Source organism: Alexandromys fortis, unplaced genomic scaffold (genome assembly GCF_014885135.2).
Source record: "Alexandromys fortis isolate MF-2015 unplaced genomic scaffold, M_Fortis_MF-2015_v1.1 scaffold_200, whole genome shotgun sequence".
Classification (NCBI taxonomy): Eukaryota; Metazoa; Chordata; class Mammalia; order Rodentia; family Cricetidae; genus Alexandromys; species Alexandromys fortis.
Window position 1 is genome coordinate 1,912,229 of NW_026068148.1, and position 20,984 is coordinate 1,933,212.

The window sequence follows — 20,984 nt, forward strand, 5'->3', positions numbered from 1 at the left end:
AAAATTCTCTTACCATTCATAACAACATTTTAATAGATTGGTGAATTTTTTTATTGAAAATGACATCTGTAAATACTTTAATTTTTGCTTTGCATATTGAAAACGTTTTGGAAGTGCTTTCCCTGGCTAACATTGGAAAAACAGGCATCATTGTTTAATTCTCAGTCCTAGGGAAAAATAATTCAATTTTTTGCCATGAAAGAAGCATAATGTCAGCCACAGTTTTTTGGTTTTGGTTTAAGTTTTAGATGCCATGGATGAGATTGAGGAAGTTATCTTCCTAGTTTTCTAAGAGTTTCTGTCATGGCTAAATGTAACATTTTGTCAGATTCAGGTCCTAAGTCTTTAGCAACAATGATATGCCCCCTTTGGTGTGTAAACATATTTAATTACATCAATGATGCATGATGTTATATTGTAGTGCATGAGGAACTAGCCTTCAATTTCCAACACAAGCCCCACTTGCTCATAAACTGCTATTCTTTCAATATCATATTAGACTTAATTTGCACCAGTATATCTTGCAGGTAGATTGTTATTATAGGTCGTAGGATTCATAACTTGGTAATATTGCTGATTATTTGTATCCTCTGGTAGCATGAGTAATACCTTCTAGCACCATGAACACTAGTCAATAGGGGTGATGCTTATAATTGAGTATCAGCTTTATTACTTTTTCTTTGTTGGATTACATAAGTGTGTGGTGTCTTCAGCAACAGGGCCTTACTCTCAGGTTGTAGTGAGTAACCAGGAGCCTTAGAAATAGCCTGTAATGTTTGCAGGGGTCTATAACCTATTCCTGATGTTGGAGGCTTTGCGTGTTAGTATAAGATATCTAGTTGGGGCATTGTCTCCCAGTATTAGTTGTCTCTTCCCATATTCCCTCCTTAAATGTGCCTCCCTCTCACTGTCCCCATTTAGTCCTCCTAATCTATTCAAATGTCTGCCTTTATTCCCTTTAAAACACTATATTTTATTTTCTCTTTTTTGGAAGATACCCTCCCCCAACCAAGTCCTTACTAGCCACCTAATAACTTTGATTATTCTAAATAAAATACACATATATAAAGCTTAAAAGCTAACTTCCACATATAAGAGAAAGTATGCAATGTTGTCTGGGTTACCTTATTAGGGATGTTTGGCTCTAGCACCATGCACATTTCAGAGTTTCATTTTTCTTAACAGCTGAATAATACTACATTGTATCAATGACCAGATTTTCATTTTGTATTCATCAGCTTATAGACAACTAGGGTGTATCCTACTCATGACTATTATAAATAAAGACACAGTGGTCATAGATCAGCAAATATCTCTGTAGTGAGATGTATAATATTTTGGGTATATGCCCAAGAGTGATATAACTGGATCTTGTGGTAGTTGCTTCATTTCTTTACTAGTATATATGGAGTTCATGTGATAGACTTAGTATAAATAATAAATGCTGTCTACTTTTTGATAGCTAAGACATGTAAAACATGGCATGTAACATGGAATGTTCTCAAATACCTTTCATTGTAAAGCAGATTTCAATGATAAGAAGTTTTAGGTTCTGGAAAGATGACTCGGTGATTAAGAACACTTCTTGTTATTGTAGAGGGCTCAAATTTAGTTCACAGCCCCAACATGGTAGATCACAAACATCTCTAATCCCAGTTCTGGGGGATTCAATGTCTTCTGGCTTCCATGGGTACTGGTATGCATGTAGTGAGCAGACATGCATGTAGACAAAACACAAATACACATAAAATAAAAAAAACAACAAAGACTTCTATTCATATAGAGCATCAGATTGCTTGGAAGTAGAGTTATAGATGGTTTTGAGCTGCCATGTTGGTTCTGTGAATTGAATCCACGTTCCCTAGAAGAACAGACAGTGCTCTTAGTTGATAAGGTATATCTCCAGGCCTATGAAAATTGATTTTAACAAAGAAAAGTTATGAACTGAGCTAACTGAAGACAGTTCATGCTCAAGAAAATCTGTATGTAGAATGGAAACAAAGTGTTCATTGTTTTCTATGTAAAGGGAGCTCAACCTTTCAAGAAATCAAAAAACAGTGATATGTTTTCCTTTCTTGCTATTATAACAGATCATTACATGAGGTTTTTTAATTCCACTGTCAGATCAACTTGGGTTTGAGTGTCATCTCAGCTACTAGCTAATTATATGTCTCTTGATTGCCTTTATTCATAAGGTAAGACTGATAGTAATAATCAATTTATGAGTTATTGTAAAGATCCAGTAAGCAAAATACAGAAAACATTGAGCCAGCAGTAGGCAATCTGTAAAGGCATTGACTCTTTCCTTGATGTACATAGTAAAACGCATGGAACTCATGATTGTCTTTAGATTTTGTGATTTGGCCTATATTTTCTAACAGCTTTGCTCTCCCTGCTTCCCTCTTTTGAACAGATTCGGAAACATATTGTGTGTTTCAAGACAAGAAGTATAGAGTGGGTGAGAAATGGCATCCCTACCTGGAACCTTACGGACTGGTTTACTGTGTGAACTGCATCTGCACAGAGGTATAATTCTTTATGAGGGAAGATTTCCTGCTACATTCCTTGGCACACAGGGAGGTAATCAGTGCTCAATTTGCCAGGGAGACTAGGGGATTAAAAGCATGAAAGATATTAGTAAACCCCCAAGTGTCATGGATCACATCCATTATCTCAGCACAGACAAGGTTCAGGGAGGAGAATAAATAGAAGGAACATTCTTGGCTACAAAGCATATTTGAGACCCGCCTTAGAGGGAGCTAGGGAAAGGGATGGGGACAAGATTGCAAGGAATATCTCTCCTGATGTTCTTCCTGTTAAAGTTTGGTTTGTTTTTCTTAAAATATCTGAATATTTACTTTAAATAGATTTCTGTAGCCTTTTAGACAACCTGTATAGGACATAGTAGGAGAAGGTAGAAGTATCAGATAGCAGGAAAATGAGTCTACCCTCTAGATGACAGTAGAGGCAAGCCCAATTGTGGCAACAAATAATGTCTTCAGACATGTTTAGTTGCCTTGATGAAAACCACAGCATTAAGCCATTTGGGAAGGAAAGCCTCAATATAATCTTTAAAAACTGAGAATTCCGAATGCATAGAATGAACTATTGTAAGGGCTTCATGTAAGTAACTCCTGTTATGTTCCCAGGCCCAGTCACTCACAGGGCCTATTCTTTTTGCCATTTGAAAAGAACTTCTGGCTTTTCAAAATTTTGCCACGTATAAAGCCCTCTTTAGGTATTATAATATCAGGTGGTATTCAGTGTTTGTGAGGTTTAGCTTTGAGGTAGACTAATTTCTAGACTCTAACGTAGGTCACCTATGATGCATGGGTTGTTGGGTAATTTACCTATAGCTTCTCTTAGATTCCTTCAGCTTCCTCTTTAACACAGGGCAACAATGTCTAGCATGTTGGAGCATACCTGTGAATCCCAGCACTCTGGAAGTTGAGTCCACTTGTCTCAAAAATAAAGACATAAATATCTTACCTATTTCATATATCATAGTAAGGATTAAATTCACTAATTCATATAAAACAATGAGTAAGAAATGCTAATTACCATTGTTATCATTACCAGTAGGGTTATCAGTGCTTTTATTAATCTCTGGTATCTAGAACAGAGTTTAGTATACAACATTAAAAGTTGAGGTTTCTTGTCCACCAGGAACAATGCTTTGTGATGTGTTTCTGAGCTCATCTTAATTTGCGAACAACTGAGTCTGAGGAGTGTTGTGCATTAAGAGCCTGTCTGCTGTTTCCAGATGCAATATTAGAAAACTTTATTCTAGAAGACACACAAGGAGAAGAAAGAGGTGTAGTAAGGTGACTCCACTCAGGATAAAAGAAGCCTGCCTCTTTAAATGAATAAGGTCTGTATTAAAAAGAGCATCTGGGAGCTGATTAACTGCCTGGTATGGCATTATTTTGTCAGATTCTGGACTCAGTACATTGGAAATGGACAGCTAGCCCTTGGAGGCCGAGGCTTTGAAGTCTCCAAGGCAGTGAAAATGTTAACATGATCCCGATGCCAGCAAATCACACACTAGCATACTCTCTCTGTGGACTTCATCACCCGCCACCCTGTAACAACCTAACAGATGAAAGTCACCCTTCCTTCAGATGAATTATGGATGGGAAATGTAAATGTAAAATATATTTCCAAAGCTTGCTTTGTTCTGGCAATGACTGAGAGCTGTCAGAGTTGGGTTCATGTATCTCTAAGTCATACAGGGACCAGGTTGCCTCATCCAGACATACTAGTTGATCAGCTCAAATTCTAGTCCTAGCTTGTTCTCAGAAGCAAATGTTGGCTGAAAAGAGAAATGAGGAGAGGAGTCACGCAGCCTACTGAATCAAGGCAGAGTTGGTTCTCGTAGAGTGCAAGGACTCGCATGCTACGGATGTCTCTGTGCACAGGGCTGGGAAGCAGCTCCCTGGGGACCTATTACTCACCACCCCTTCTCTTCCATGGCATCAGGCAGGTGGTTATGAAATCAGAATAGGCTCTTGGAAAAGTCATGCCGCTAGAACTGGGAAGGGTAGAACTATCCCAGAGCCAGGCCAGAGGAAGCCTCCCATATTTAATTGGAAGCTTTGAAAACTGGGACTGTTGAACCCAGCCTCTGACAAAGTATGCTGATATGCTTCCAACCAATCCAGCAGAGGTGCTAAGAGTGAGCAAAGGAGTTTGGTTTTTTGGTTATTTTTTTTTAAAGAAGGATGATTGCATTCAGATTCTTGGGAATGCATTATTCACTGTCTGGGTGAGTCCCTGCATGACCGTTTCCCAAACTGGCAGAATCCCAGTGACCTTTGAAAGACATTTTCTCTCTCTCTCTCTCTTTTTCTGCCTTTTCTCTTTCAGAATGGGAATGTGCTTTGCAGCCGAGTCAGATGTCCAAGTCTCCATTGCCTCTCACCCGTGCATATCCCTCATCTGTGTTGCCCCCGTTGCCCAGGTAATCCAGTCTGCCTCTCTTTCCTCAAACTGTGTGTCTCTGCTTTTCCTCTTCACCTAACCCGGGTAATCTTCCTAAATTCCCCTAGAAGGAAAACTTCCAGTCAGAAATAACAATAGAACACTTTTAGACAACTTAAGCTGGCCCCCTAAATACACTTTATAGCCCAAATGGGACACATTCTGGGTTCTAATATATTATTGGGTACCCAGTAACAGATTTTCATTAGGCTTTTAATCATTTGAAAGGGAATGAAAAAAGAAAAAGGAATTATAGCTATAAACAGCCTCTTCCTGCCCTGGGCAGTGGGTAACAGGGGGGTTGTATCATTGTGGCACGTGTCCTATACAATTAGTGCTGGAATTGCATCCAAGCATAGCTTCAAAATGATGAGAAGCTGTTCATAAATCAAAGAAACTGAACCAGTAAGGTTTATGGCAGCATAAAGCTGCCTGCCTGCTGGACAGTCACCTCCTCCACACTACACAGTTATTAGGTACACACTGTTAAGAGCAGAAATGGGGAGAGCCAGCTAGAAGCTTTTTCACATGGTCGCTCGGAAGGCTGCTTTTACAGTGTGTGCTTAGAGAACTTTTCTGAGGTATTTTGCCCCCCTCAATTACACTTTATTCTGAAATGACTGCTGCCTGGTTCCTGCACCGAAGGCCTGGAACCGTGGAGAAATTCAGAGAATGTCTGCCAGTCCAATGGCATTCCAAGGAAAAGCTATCTAACAGTCTTGAGATCTGCAAATCAAGGCCCTTCGATCTTCTAGGTTTATTCATTATGCCGTAGAACAGAATTATCAAGATGAAGGCTCCTGAGTGGACTTTAGGGAGTCAGAGAACTCTTTGAAATTATTTGAAAGCTTTCAATTTACTGTGTACTACTTTATTGATACTACTTTATAAACTATACTTTTATCTCCTAGTAAATACATTCCAAAAAACATAGTTATTTTTTTCCAAGGTGACAAAATATCACACACAAATCTATCGTTCTTGGAATCTTTGTTGATAATAGTACATGCATCTAGACACAAGGAACTGACCAATCTGAAAGTTACCTTTTAAAGTAAATTCCTACATGAGCTTGCTTTTTTTTTTTTAAATGTGTTCGTTTGTTTCTGCTTAAACTGAATTTCACAAGGCTCTGGCAAATGAGAGAATAGTATTTCTGAGTAAATGGCTACTCTGTAGATCTTTTCTTTAGTCTGCCAGATAACTAACCTACTAAATCACTATAAAACCTCTCTAAGAAGTCTCACAAAGTGGCCTAATGGTAATAGGATCTTATCTAAACCACAACTTTGTAAATCATGGATTATCAGTAGAAAAAAATTATTGACTAAAAATGGAATGTAGAGGCTAGCAGCTATTGTAACAGAAAAAGGAACGTGTTAAGAGAGTTGAGATTGTAAATACCCAGACGAAAATGTAAACTAAAATGACTTAAAAGCTAGTGTTAGAGTGCACATAAACAAGCTTTGTTTTTTCTTTCATTGCTCTTACAGTTTGCTTCTGAGAAAGTTAATATTTCTTCATTGTGCAATCTCTTTCTATGAGTAGTAGTGCTAATGTTCTCTAACCCTTACACACAAAATGTCTGATGCCATCCTTGAGAGATAATTTAACTGGGTATAAAATCTTAGGTACATACTCCTTTTCCCTCAGCATTTTGAAGTTATTTCTAAATGGCTTCCTGTCTTCTTTTGTTTATTGATAAATAATGAACTATTTAATTTTAGTTCTGTTTTAGGCCTTTTTTATCTAGAACTATTTCCTCTTTTACTATGATGAGCATACTAAAATATGTTTATGTATAACTTATGTTCCTTTAGTCTGTTTGGTACGATTGCTTTTTGCTGTTTTTTTTTATTTGTTTGGTTTTTTTTTGAAACAGCATCTCTCTACATGAGTCCTGGCTGTCCTACAACTCACTATGTAGATCAAGTTGGCCTCGAACTCACAGAGATCTACCTGTCTCTGTCTCCCAAGTACTGAGATTAAAGGTGTGCCCTATCATGCCTGGTGGTATGGTTGTTTTTCAGTCAAAGTACTTAGAAATCTATTTGTTAGTTGTCATTTTTATAAAAATAATAATTTCTCCTCTATCAGTGATTCTCAACCTCCCTAATGTTATGATCCTTTAATACAGTTCTTCTTGTTGTGGTGATCCCCAGCCATACAATTATTACGTTGCTACTTCATAACTGTAATTTTGCTACTGTTATGAATTACAATATAAATATATGACATTCAGGATATCTAATTATCTGATATGTGACCCTTGTGAGTGTCAAAACTCAAAGGTTGAACCGCCCCCATTTAATTTTTTGAGAAAAGCTTCCATCTCTCCCACACTGGCCTTCCTGGTAATCCTACCTCAACCTTTCCAGTGCTTTAAAAGTGTCTTTCATGTATATTTTCACCTCATTTAATTTGTCCTCTGTGTCTCCTAATGTCTCATTTGCTTTTGAAGTTTCCTGTCGTAGTTCTGAATTTTTCTTGTTTTCCTAGCTGATGTTTAAAAGCTTATTCTCTATGAGATTTTTTTAAATCTAGAATGAGCCCTTTATTCCTTCACTAATGATTGTATTGGCCTTTTGACAGACACTTTTAGTTCTAACCTTGGAGTTTGCTTGTCTCAGACTAGATTCCTCCTGCCTTGATATTTTGTTTCTACTTTTGTTTTAATGTGAGGTACTATTCCCTCATAATGTCCTTGAAGTGGGACCTCAACTACACCTGCCAACCTTGGATACCCAGTGTATTTTGGAGAACAACACAGTGTAGGCAGAATTATGTTGGAGCCTTTTTAGACGTGAGACAAGTGACTTTGGTCCCCAACCATGTTAGTCGCATTGTTATTGTTATGACAATAAACGTGAGAAATCCCAAATTAACTGAAAAGTAAAAGGGTTATTTCAGCTCACATTTTCAGAGGTTTCAGCCCAGAGTCATTTGGCTGTGTCACTTTTGGACTTGGGAAGGCTAGCATGATGGGAAGCATTTAGTGAAAGAAGTTGCTTATGCAGCATCAGGCAGGGCAAAGAAGAAAGAGAGATCAGAACTTCAATATTTTCTTCAAGGAAATGCCCCCCTGCCAGGATCTAATGTCTTTCCAGTAGGCCTCAGGCTCTAAAGGTTCTGCTCCATCTTAGTAGTGCAACATATTAGCACTGAAGACTTCAACATTAGGCCTTTCAGGGACAATAAAGATCCAAAGCCTAACCCCAGCATCACAAAGAAATCATACACAGACTCTAATTGCACCTTAGTTGTGTAGCTCCACCTATCTGTATGTTGTCCCAGCTGCAAGCTGACCGTTAGATTTCAAACATTACTGTACTCTACTACATTTGATTCCACAAAATATTTCACTTTATTTCTATGGATTCTTTTCCTTTAAATTTCCATTCTTTTTTTAAGCTTTGTATCATCATAGTTCTTCATTTGGAAATGAGCCGTGGGGTTTTTCACGTGTTCTCTTTGCCATATTGAACCAGAGTGCAAGCAGTTGCCTTTGTCGTTCTAGTAAGAGAAAACAAGAGCATACGATTTAAATCATAGTGGACAAGAGGGGATTTGATAAAAGGAAGAAATTTGCTATGCAGTTTTTATCTTTATTCTACTATATGGAGGTTCTTATTCTCTTTACTGAATATTTCTATAAATAAACAGTGCCTACTCATGTGAGATAGAGTGTCATAATCCTGTTTTGAGACAGGACAGTAAATTTGATAACACTTCTATACTCTTTCCACTCCAGTGTTTATTAGGAATGAAAAACGCATGCCCTCAGGGACACAGAAATTTTTGATCAAAGAAAAGGCACTACAATTAGAACTATCATATTAGCCAGCACTTATCTCCTAGAACAGAGGTTTATACACATTCGTGTTCACTGTTGTTCTATTCACTGCTTCTAGGAGTCAGCCTAGACAATTACTCGCAGATGAAAAGACAATGAAAAAGTAGTACATACCTATAATGGAATTTTATTCAGCCATAAAGGAAAACAAAATTATAGGGTATACAGGGCACTCAATGGAACTGCGAAGTAACCCAGACTCAGAAAGCTAAATGTACTATTTTCTATTTCTTATGTGTATCCTAGCTTCTAATACTTGTATATGCATATCTGCATGAGCATGAGTAAACACAGATGAAGGAAAACTAGAAATGACCCCATGAAAGAGGAAAAAGAAGCTTTTAGGGAGAGCAATGGGAAAGGTAGTCCAACACCTGTGATATGAGAAGAGAAGGGGAAATCCTATTGGGCCAAAGAATGCAAGCAGGGAGAGAAAACAGAGATCGTAGAGAAGAGTAAGGAGGGGGTGGTCCAACCAAAACCATGTGTGAAAATGACACAAGGAAAACTGTTACTTTATATATAAAAGTTAAAAATAAAATTATATAAAATCTGTAGTTATCAATGGGAAGACAGGGGAGAGAGAGAATGAGGTTGAACATGATCCATAGAGTGAAAACAGTGATCTCCATAGTGGCCAAAAGCACTGTGACAAGGGAGGACTCATGACACGCTTAGTGGAAGGGTTCTAAGTATCATGCTTAGAGAAGATAGGCTGTATATTCCCACTTGTTTTTTTTTTTTCTTTTTCTTCCCATAACTTTCTTTGTAAAGGCTTTACTCTCAAATTTCCCAAGGGTTTTACCCATGTTTGAGGTTGTACCCTGCAGCTCCTGTAAAGTACAGAAATCTGCGTATGCAGACTGATTTTCCAGAACTGCCAGCAGAAAATACACACTGACTTCCATGAAGAACAAACGAGGAGTGTTTTCTTCATTTGGTCCCATACCACCAGCCTCTGCTGTGCCTGAAGGAGCTGGCATTACCCAGAGGCTAGAACATTCTAGGAAGAATCTAAACTACCAGGAGTCATGGATGACCTCTAGGCAGGACTGTATGTGGTTCTGGAGAAGTCTATAACAACGAAATATTAGGGTGAAGAAGTAGTAAAGAAAGAACAGGAAAAAATGAAATTTCTTTCTTTTTGATTTTATATACACTTTCGCCACCCAGAGAATTTCCTACTGACCAAGATCCTAAACCATAATTTTTACATAAGATTCTTAATGTTTATTGCATGAGAGTTTGCTATTCAGGATTAATAAATTTGTGTTCCTTTGGAGGTGTTCCAGCATTCCTCAGTTATTAAAGGGTTGCTATAAAATGGCCAAAATAGCTGATTTGATCTGGTTACCAGCGTCCTAATCCACAATCTCTTCTTTCTGCTAGGTGTGAAGACATTTGGCTCTTTGACATGATTTTATTAGTGATAGGGACATAGTGGTTTTGCCTCTCATATCCCAGTCTTTTTTATTCCTGGTGTGGTAAGAAAACGTCTTTCCCAGTGATACACTCTATTCTTATAAGGGAAAGACTGGAAATCCCCTTTCAGTTCTCTCTTATGTGAGTTGGGAGTGAACTTGCAAACATAGGCATTTCTGCTCTAAGGTAATAGGTGAATTTCTACCTGGAAACATTACTTAAAATGGGGAGAGATAGAATTCTTAAAGGGAGTGGGATTAAGAACAAAAAGGTCCAAATAAGGAAAATCAATTAGGACAGTATTAAAGCTGTCTGAGAATAGTCCTAATCCTAAGCAAAGATAACGGTGATAGAAGGAAGTAGAGGACTGTGAAAGCCATAGCTAAATGCTGCATTGGGAGAACCTAGGAGAATAGCTGTTGAATGTTGTGAGGTTGGGGTGTGAGGCAAGAGATCACAGAGATTGTAATGCCAGAGAGAGCTAATTTTAACAAATGTCTATCTTCACTTTTTTCTTAGTATATGCAATTTTATAGGGCATGTTCACTGTACAAAGTGATAACTTTCAGAAGGGCATTTTGATTCATGTGCTAGTATGTACTTGCGTAATTCTGACCCTCATTCATCTATCCTGTTCCCCACTACTCATCCCCTTCCTTTTCCTCAATGGTTCCTCTTCTACTTTCTTGTAGATCATGTTCAACCTCATTCTCTCTCACCCTGTCTTTCTATTGATAAATACAAATTTTATATAATTTTATTTTTAACTTTTATATATAAAGTAACAGTTTTCCTTGTGTCATTTTCACACATGGTTTTGGTTGGACCACCCCCTCCTTACTCTTCTCTACGATCTCTGTTTTCTCTCCCTGCTTGCATTCTTTGGCCCANAATACAAATTTTATATAATTTTATTTTTAACTTTAACATATAAAGTAACAGTTTTCTTTGTGTCATTTTCACACATGGTTTTGGTTGGACCACCCTCTCCTTACTCTTCTGTCCTTCAAGGTGGAGCCTCTATTTTTGTAATATTCTTTTATTGCAAATGTAAGAAGCCCCTTTAGTTCCACTAGTATTTTATTAATATACTGTTTTGTAAGTATTCCAGTTATACATTTTATAAGTCAAGAGTTGTTTTCTCCAATCTTGCTTACACTAGAAGCAGCTACATAGCCACAAAAATCTCTTGTCCAGTTTCTAATAACCAACTCATTTACCTTGAATTTTCAGTGACTCTTTAAAAGTGGCACATGAGCACTCACATGCAGATTTCTTTTCCCCAGTCAGCTTCAGCTGAGACTTGCCTTTGCTGGTAAACCCTTTCTTGTCATTGATGTGTTGGCTGAAAACCTCAAACTATTTCTTTACCCTAAACATACACTGCATAGTTAGTTCTCATTCCCCTTACCCTCGGCTCCTATGAAGAACTAATCTACTCTCTGAATCTGTGGATTTGACTATTCATGAGTTCTCAGTAATGAATTCATTCAGTAGGTGGAGTTTGACTTGTGGCTTCTTTCTCTTAGCCTTGCAAAAATGTTTTCAAGGCTCTCATCCATGTTATAGCACGTGCCAATGTTTCATTCCTTTTTATGGATGAATAACATCCACGGTATGGTCATACTACTTGCTTCAGTCACTGTTAAATCGCTGTAAAGGACAGCACAGCCAAGGCAGCTCTAAAGGAAAGCATTTAATTAATGACTTGCTTACCAATTCAGAGGGGAGTATGGTGGCTCACATAGGGCTGGAGTAGTCTTTGAGAGCTTCATCCTGATCAGCACGCTCCTATACAGATTGGTAGAGGTTGTCAAAGGCCATGTCTACTGCTGATTACTAGACCCTCTGTGTACCCTGACAGTGCTCCTAGACTCCTTTAATTATTCATGTTCTTTATTTCCATAACTTTTCTCATATTCCTGATCTTTGGAGACTTTCTAAAACATGCAGTGTTAAATCTTTTTTCAAGGAAGTGTCACTTATCACTTTGTTTCAGATTAGTCATGTGACTTGCCTTTCACCAGTAGTTTGATTTCCCGTATAAGAAGAAGGCTTTTAGGAACAGTATGGTCTTCTGCTGGTCTTCTGCAATGACAGAACACAGAGCTCTTCACAAAGGCAGAAAAGGCAGCAGCTACTTCACAGTAATTTTTCCGCTTGTTTAACATATTTACCAAACCTCGTTTGGGGGTTTGGAGAGGCTTTAGTAGTTGAGAGCACTTGCTGCTTGTCCCAAGGAGCTGAGTTCAGTCCCTAGTACTCGTGTCAGGCAGATCACAACTCTCTGTAACTCTAGCTCCAGGAGATCCAATTCCTTTGGCCTCCATGGACTCCTGTACTAACATGCCCATAACCACATGTAAAAACAGCATACACATACACGATTAAAAACTAATAAAATATTTTTTTAAAAAGCCTTCATTATTATAATGATGTTTCTGGATGATGTTTTACAAAGTTTCCTCTAAAGATGACTTTATGGGTTGGTAATAGAATTTATTAGGGAAAATATTTGTATGGTCAAGCATATTTAGGATTTTCAGGATTAGACTTCAATGGGCTACTTTCAAAGCAGGACTTTGTAGAATCATTAGTATATTAGCATGCATTATACATCAGAGACATGCGTTGGATGTAGTGTTTCCCAAACTTGGTAAGCCATAGGACTTTTGGTAAAGTCCTTTGTAGGATTAGTGTTCTTAGATATGTATTTTAGAAAGTGTTAAACCATGTCACTCACTGAAAGCATGCATATTGCAGCAATAACCTGTTGGGGGTGCTGAGGAGGCAGTTCGAATTTTAGACTGTTTGCCTAACCTGCATAGAGCACTGAGTTTCATCTCCAGCATCACATACAACTGGGTGAGGTACCTCATGCTTGTAATCTCAGCAGAGGCAGGAGGATCAGAAGCTCAAGGTCGTCCTTAGCCACAAAGAAACTGTGAGGCTAGCCTTATACATGAGACACAATTTGAAAGAAATAATAGCTCCTTTTTGTTTGTTTGCTTGTGATAAGGCTTCATTCCTGTACCCTATTTCTGTACCCTGGGATTCATTATGTAGCCAGTTGGCTTCAAACTCATGGCAGTTCTCTACCTTAGCCACCTATGTACTTAGTTCAAATGGATAAGCAACCACAGCCAATTTTATATATAGTATCTTGGTGTGGAAGTGTTCCTTTGCATAACAGGCTATTTGTCCAAAAGTCTTTGAATGAATACTATAATAGCTTAACATGTTGAAGGTCAACCTTGGGGGATATGATAAAATGTTGATTGTCAGGTCCCACACTGAAAATTCTGATCCAGTTGGGCTGTTAGTTTCATATATTTAACCCAGATACTCTATTAATGTCGTTGCTTGGATTTGGAAAAGGCAGTAAAGTAATGTCTTCCAAGGGAGACTCTCAGAAAGGAGCTCAGGAGAACTAAGAGACCAGCAGTCCTCAGTATGACTACACTAGAGAGAGGACCCTGTGAGTCTTCCTAAGGCTGTGGGCCTGATGAGAACATTTTGCCCCTGTAGCAATCCCTACGACTGCAGTGGCATGCATACAGTGTGCCATCTGGCCTGCCTTCCCCTGTTTTCCCAGCACTCCCACCCAAAGACTTCTGCCATCATGCACTTCAGAGGCCCTGGCAGTCATGTCCAGAAAGCAAGACCCTCCGTGGGGAGCTCCCCCTTCTACCCCACCCATTGTTCATGACTTGTTGTTGGCCAGAAATGAATGGCATTTCTCGGAATTAGCCCAGGAATTTCTGCTGATAAACAAATGTAACTCTCAAAGGGAAAAGCAATCAACATAGTTTGAAATAAAATCAGTGTTTTCAACTTAGTCTGTTTTCAACTTGGTTTTCAATAAGAGTCACATCTAGGGTATTTTAAGGAATGGATTAGTGAAATGTCCTTTAGTGGGTTTTTATCCTAGTTGCAGGCCTCACTCTTCAGCCAGGGCCTGTCCCCTACTGCAGTATGCAGAAGAGGTGGTTAGTACATCTATTTCTTGTGATCTGTGCACACAAGTCCTGTTAAGCCAGCATATAAGTCTCATGCATCCCCATTTCCCTGCCAAGTTCAGACACCTAAGGTTGTCATCATTTCAGTGTCATTCTTCTTGTGTAAACCTAGATTTCTGATATGTTCATTCATCTGTCATGTATGTGTTCATATGAGTATTGCATGGGGGCATGTATGCATATGTGTACATGCATATTTGTATGTGTAGGCCAGAGGTTAATGTCAGGTGTCGTCCTCCACCACTGCCCATCTTCCTTTTGGGATTGAAGGAGCCTTAATGAGTCAGGCTCTCCCTTTACCCAGGAGCCAGTGCTGCAGAGCACCAGGCCTCTGCTTAACAACAGGGAGTTCTCTATTCATGGCAGAAGACATACCAGCTTCTAGGACATGTTGCCAGCTCTCAACCTTTACTTTGGGGTTATTTTAAAACCAATATGTTCTCAAAGTAACTATCTGTTGCCTAGAGCCAAAGAGGTTCAGTTCAGGGTTTTGGATACAAAATAACAATAACCTAAAAGGATTGCCAGATTATTTGTAGTCACTAAAGTAAATAAAAGTCTTTATTAGAATGATTTTTTATGATTTTTGTATTTAGTTTTTTTTTTTTTTTTTTTTCACTGTCAGCTATTCCCTAAAAGGAACTTTCTCAACTGGCAGACATTAGGTGTCAAAGATTGAAATCTGTTCCAAAATACACCTCCTCTCTGTATTTGGCCATCTAAGTATTCTATTTTGTAAATGTCTTCTTGATGTGTTTATTGTCCCTTGTCTTTTCCACATGCACACTAAGGCCCGGAGGATGAGAAGGGATTCAGCCATATCTGTGTTTCTGCTTGTAACACAAATGGGGCCTGCTTGTGGGGTTTCTGTCCTGCCCAGTTCCCCACAGCCAGCAAGCCCCAAAGAAAATCACACAGAGATCTCAATAAGTTATAAGCTGATTGACCCATTAGCTCAGGTTTCTTATTAGATCTTATGACTTATATTAACCCATTATTCTGATCTATTTTAGCCATATGGCTCTATACCTTTTTCAGCCGGCAGGTCACATCCTGCTTCCTCGGTGGTCTCCACAGGACTGGGAGGAATCAACTGTTCTCCTTGCATCATTTCTACTTCCTGTCTGGTTTTCCTACCTATACTTCCTGCCTGGCCAATCAGTGTTTATTTAAAACATGATTGACAGAATTCAGACAATTCTTCTGCACCACTGCTTACGATGTGTTTGGAGAAGTTGTCTTCTCTCAGAATTGAGCAGAGAATATAAAGAATCTATACACATCTTCTAAGGAAAACCTCTGTTGAAATAAGAGCAGCGGGGCTGCGTCCCCAGCACCCCAGCCGCCTGCTAGCTTATGCCCGAAATAACAACACACAAACTGTATTCATTGAAAGACTGCTTGGCCCAGTTCTATCTAGCCTCTTCTAGGCTAATTCTCACATATTAATTTAGCCCATTTCTAATAATGTGTGTAACCACCCCAAGGTGTGCTTACTGGGAAGATTCTAGCCTACGTCCATCCTGGGTCGGGGCTGCCTGGGAGAGCAGAGCCTGGCGTCTCTGCTCCAGACTGCAGAGCTGTCGAGTCTGAGGAGTCTTACCTCACTTCCTCTTCCTCCTGTTTACTCCTCCCACCTATGTTTTAACCTATCAGGGCAAGCAGTTTCTTTATTTAATTAACCAATGACCTTCCTCCATCCAGGTTGTCCACAGGAAGTGTGTACCACCTCCACATCTGGAATGCTAGGATTGCAGGTCAATGCCACCATGCCTATCTTTTATTTTCACATCAGTGGGAGGGAAATGACAGTTAAAAAGCAAAGATAAGGAAGGAAAATGTTCTACTTCCTTCTTACCCAACTCTCTTCCTGCTTATTCTCTTTTTATTTTTAAAGTTTTGTTTACTTCATTCCTTTCTCTTCTATTATGTAAAATATACATGGCATACAATTAATCAGCCATTTTATGTTTACATTCTGTGTCTTTCAAGTACATTGACCTTGCTATATAAGCATCATCAGCATTATGTTTATTCAGAATATTTTCCTTTTCCCAGACTGAAACTCTGCATACATTAAACCTGGATCCCCCACTTCATCTTTGCTCAGCTTCTGACAAATGTCTAACAATGGTCTGTCTCTGTGAATTTTAATATTTTAAGTATCTCACATATGTGGAATTAGACATTTATATGATCTTTTGTCATTGATCTATTTCATGTAACATAGTCTTCAAAATTCATCCATGATGGCTAGCTTCTCCTCTCCTTTCCTCTCCTCTCCTCTCCTCCCTTTCCCACCCATCTCCTCTTCTCTCCAAACCTTATTTCTCTTCTCCTCCCCTCTCCTTTCTCCTCTCCTCCCCTCACTCTTCTCCTCTAACGCCTCCCCCTCCCCTACTCTCTTCTCTCCTCTCTTACCCCCTCTATTCCTTTCTTTCTGGCACTTGAAGTTAGAATTCAGAGTCTGGATGTATATAGTAAGTAATCTGACAAACTATACCCATTTTTAATTGAGAAGGGGTGCTGTGAAGAGTAGGTAACAAAACACAGAAAAAGAATTCATGAGATAACCAAGGACTCTTGGAGGAATCTAGCAAATGTTGGTATTTCAGAACACGTGCCCTGTGGGATGAAAAAGAGTCTACAAAACAACAGCGGCCATGACAAAGACAACCATGGCAGGTGGCAGCTAGCACTAATGGCTGTGAAATGCTGAATTTTACAAAGCACAAAATTCCATATTTCCACCTCTGAGGGACTGTCAGGGAGACTTCTATTAGAAACTGATTAGCAGAAGCTTGTCGTTGCTCTGGGGAAATTCACAGTCCCAGAAACGTGCCCTTGTTTCCCTTCATCCAGGGGAATAAATTTCTGAAGGCACTTTCTCTGCCATAGCTTTCTTAGGGAAATCATGTCTGGAACCATTCAATATGATTTTTATTATAAAAAGATAATTAAAGGATTAGATTATCAAGCCAATGAGACAATGTTGAAGGAAAACTGTAATTACTGAGCTTGCTGAAAGAAATACCAAGGGGACTTCAACAGCTTCAGAAAGATTAATGACTTTTGCCTTCTGTCTCCAAAAGGGGAACATAAACAGAAATGAGCTTCAGCAAGAGAAAGTCCCTGGGAGGTACTTCCAGGCTTGAGGAGAGAAGCAGACACAAGCTGAAAGTCAGTATATTGCAGTTCGGTCTTTATATTGACTATAAGCGAGATGTGCATATGTGTCACAACAGTTAGTATGGTAAGAACCCCCAGTATATAGAGAAAGCACTGACTGGGGCTGACATGGCACTTACTGCATTTGCCTGCTGACGATCTGGCAAACTGGTGTAAAATCATCCATGCATTGTGCTTTCGCTGTACATGTCATATTTCTCAGGATTACATATCTCAATAACATGGAGCTTTCATGTATTTGAAATAGTGTGACTGGAGGCAGAGGTGATCTTAGGATACTGCCATCTGGGAACCCAGCATAGTGCACGTGTGCATATCCTTTTCTGTGTCCCAGTCAGTTTCTATGACTTTGTTCTTCTTGGTATTTAATTTGCTAGATCCCTCTCCTCTTCTTCTCCTACCTCTTGATTCTCCATCCTTCTCTTGATTTTTTTCCTCTTAGTCTCTTTTCCTTCTTTTGCCAAAAGTTAAAGCGGAGCAGGCCTGAAGTCTACAGATCCACAGAAAGTTTTGTTTTCTAAGAGGGCCTTTGAATTCATAAGAAGGCATTGGGCTGAAATAGGAAGCATGACTTCCACGGTGCAGAGGGGCACAGTATGTTGATATCTGGATGAAGGCATCTAGTTCCAGGCTTAGGTCAGTGATTCAGAGGGAGTCTTTTGGCTTTCAGAAAGTCAAGTTGTGCAAGACCCCTTTTAGAAGAGAGGGAAGTTGAGTTCTAATAAGGATCAGGCTCTCCCCCTCACATAAAGCTAGATGGTGTTGTTATAGGGGGATAAAAGGCAAGCATCTAGACCTGGCTCTCCACAGTTCACTCCGAGGGTTTTACTGAGAAGGTTAGCCATTTTGCACCCATTTGATCAAATTGTAAAATGTGTGACAATTCTTGCTACAACTGAGACTTGTATTGACAAGAAAAAAAGGAAGATGATGTGAGACATTATTTTGATAAATGCTAGTAGCACTAGTCCATTTGTTACTTTTCTGTCACTGAAACAAAATATCTGCCAAGCAACTTTAGGGAGGGAACATTCATCATGGCTCTCAGTTTCAGAGATGGCATGGACCACTGAAGACAAAGGTTTAGACATGCAGAGTGATAGGAAAGTGTGGGTCATTGTGAAGGTAGGAGCCTAGAGTGGCTCTGTATTTCATGGCATAGACAATGGGACAGAGAGCCATATCAAAGCCTGAAGTAGATAATACCTTCAAAATCCAGTCCCTCTAGGCCCCGTGTCCCAAAGGTTCTGCTGCCTCCCAAACTAGCACTGACTGTACACTAAACTTTCAAAAGTATGGGTCTAGGGAAGACCTTTCAGACTCAAAGCATAACAAGTATATATAAGCAAGATGACATTACATCCCTGAGGGGGAAAGGAGTTTAAACCCTGGAACCCAATACTGCATATGAACATGTCTCCACATGGTAAAATGAGAGCCTTGACGTTTGGTACTTGATATCCTAGATGCTGATGCTAGCAGCACTGGTAACAGACCCTGACCATATACCTCCAACTCCAGGAGAATGATGTGTGTGGTTGCAAGGAGATGGGTGATAGGTTTCATGGCAGTCTTGAAGAAGGCACAGTAGTCAGTGGCATCCCAGTGTCTGGCCTTTCTTCTGTTTAGGTGCTGTTAGGTACCTTCAGTGAGTGTACCTCCCCATAATGCTGACTTCGCAAACCTAGACAGCTCTTTCGCAGACTCCTGGGGTGATACTGACAGAACACTCAGAGACAAGGTGGAAAATCTCTGTACTTCCTTGAAATCATAAATGAAGAGAGTGCTTTAATTTGGCTAGGCTGGACTCCTTCTCTAACTAGCTCACTAAAATGAAAGCATTCTTCGCTCTGAGCGCTTGTGTGCTGATTAGGCTACCATAATTTCTGCCTGCCTACTAGGACTGCTTTGCTCCCTCCCTTTTCGCTAATTCCTACTCTGGCTGGAGCCCCTCACTAGCATTTCTTCCAATAGCATAGACTGAGTCTTCAGGGACTGTCTCAGAGCTCCTTAAAAAGAGCTTTTGCTCCAGTGGTACTTCCAAGTCGAGGAGAATCAGTCTCTCCTTCCCTTATGGCCTTTGCATAAGAGAGAGAGGGAGAAGAGGAAGAAAAAGAGGTGGAGGAGGAGGAGAGGAGATAGAGAGACAGAGACAGAAAGAGAGAGAGATATATGCCATAATCGTTCCTACCTCAGAGACTGTTGTGAGGATTGCCTTAAGAAATTTATAAGTGACTTAGCACAGGACAGTAGTATGCCTTCAATAAAATTAAGTATCATGTTTTTGTTGTTGCTGCTGCTGTTGTTGTTCAGGCCATGGGGCTAGAGTTCAGTATGGAGAAGTGAAAGCATGTTCTGGGCAAAGAGAGGATTGTGTGCTAAGAGTTATTGACTGTGTCTAGTTAGTTTCAAATATGCGCCTAGGCATCTGAACTCTTGGACAATGGAATTTTTACCATTTTGCTGTCAGAATGTAGATGTTCTCATGTAAGACTACAGCACTGCTTTGCAATGCATTGTACTTGGGTATTCTGTTTGATTCTAGCACACAAGACAGGTTGGAAGCTTTTTTTCTTCTAAACTGGATTTGGACACAATAGCTCATCTCTGCAATTCCAACACTCAGGAAACTGAGGAAGGCGAATCAAAACTATTAGGTCAGCCTGTGCCACAATTACAAGTTCAAAGTTAACTTGAGCTACATAGGTAGACCTTGTGTCAAAAAAAAAAAAATAGTGCTGAAGACACAACCTAGTAATAGAATGCTTGTCTACCATGTGAAGAGCTTGGAGTTTTGTCTCCAGCACCACAAGAAATACATAAATCCATACACAGGTAAATATTTTTAAAGTGTCAATCTGTGTTGAAGATCTGCCCTTGCTGTATGGGAATACAAAACAGAAGGCCCACAACAGTCAGCTCAGAGCCAAGGATGCATTACAAAGACATTCAATTAGGAGGGGCTGGATAAAGGAGCAAAAGTCTGAACCCTAGATAGGAAAGAGCAGGATCAGAGGGAGGTGGGGGGTGGACCCTGGGAATGCCAGGATACATAAGATCATCCAGCTGCCCCCAAACTGAACTTACAATGTTTTCTGTGTTCTCTTTGAAGAGGGGTTGGCTTGCCCAGCCTTCAATAGAAACTCGTTGATTGACACTGCATTGGGCACAAGTTCAACATGAGTGTGCCTTTAAGCTATTTGTTTGATTTTTTAAAAATTGCATCCTTTGCAGTAAGACTGTTTAGCTTCTCCTGGCGCCCTGGGGCAGTAAGTTTAGATTGTTAAAATAGCAGCCATTAACACTCTCTGTGTTATGACACTGTCCTCCCTGCCCCCCTTTACAGAATCTGGGCTGGAGAGTGTTTGACAAAAGTTAAAATCTCCTCTCCACACGGAAGGACACAGAGACTCCTCAAAGGCAGGGCCGTTTATGCCTAGCCCTAACCCCCAAATACCTTCAACTCTGCCCGCCCCCGCCCCACACCCGCATATGTGATTCTCATATCTATTCAGGAACAT

The 20,984-nt window shown here is 39.7% G+C and overlaps 1 protein-coding gene across 4 annotated transcripts in view; it reads left to right on the plus strand.

The window, feature by feature from the left end:
* Positions 1-20,984, plus strand: part of Chrdl1 (chordin like 1) — a 115,775-nt gene that overhangs the window by 24,910 nt on the left and 69,881 nt on the right. For all 4 annotated transcript variants that reach the window (XM_050127217.1, XM_050127219.1, XM_050127218.1 and 1 more), the window contains exons 3-4: positions 2,414-2,526; positions 4,867-4,960. In XM_050127217.1, coding sequence (XP_049983174.1) covers positions 2,414-2,526; positions 4,867-4,960 — 207 coding nt within the window. The remainder of the gene's footprint in view (positions 1-2,413; positions 2,527-4,866; positions 4,961-20,984) is intronic.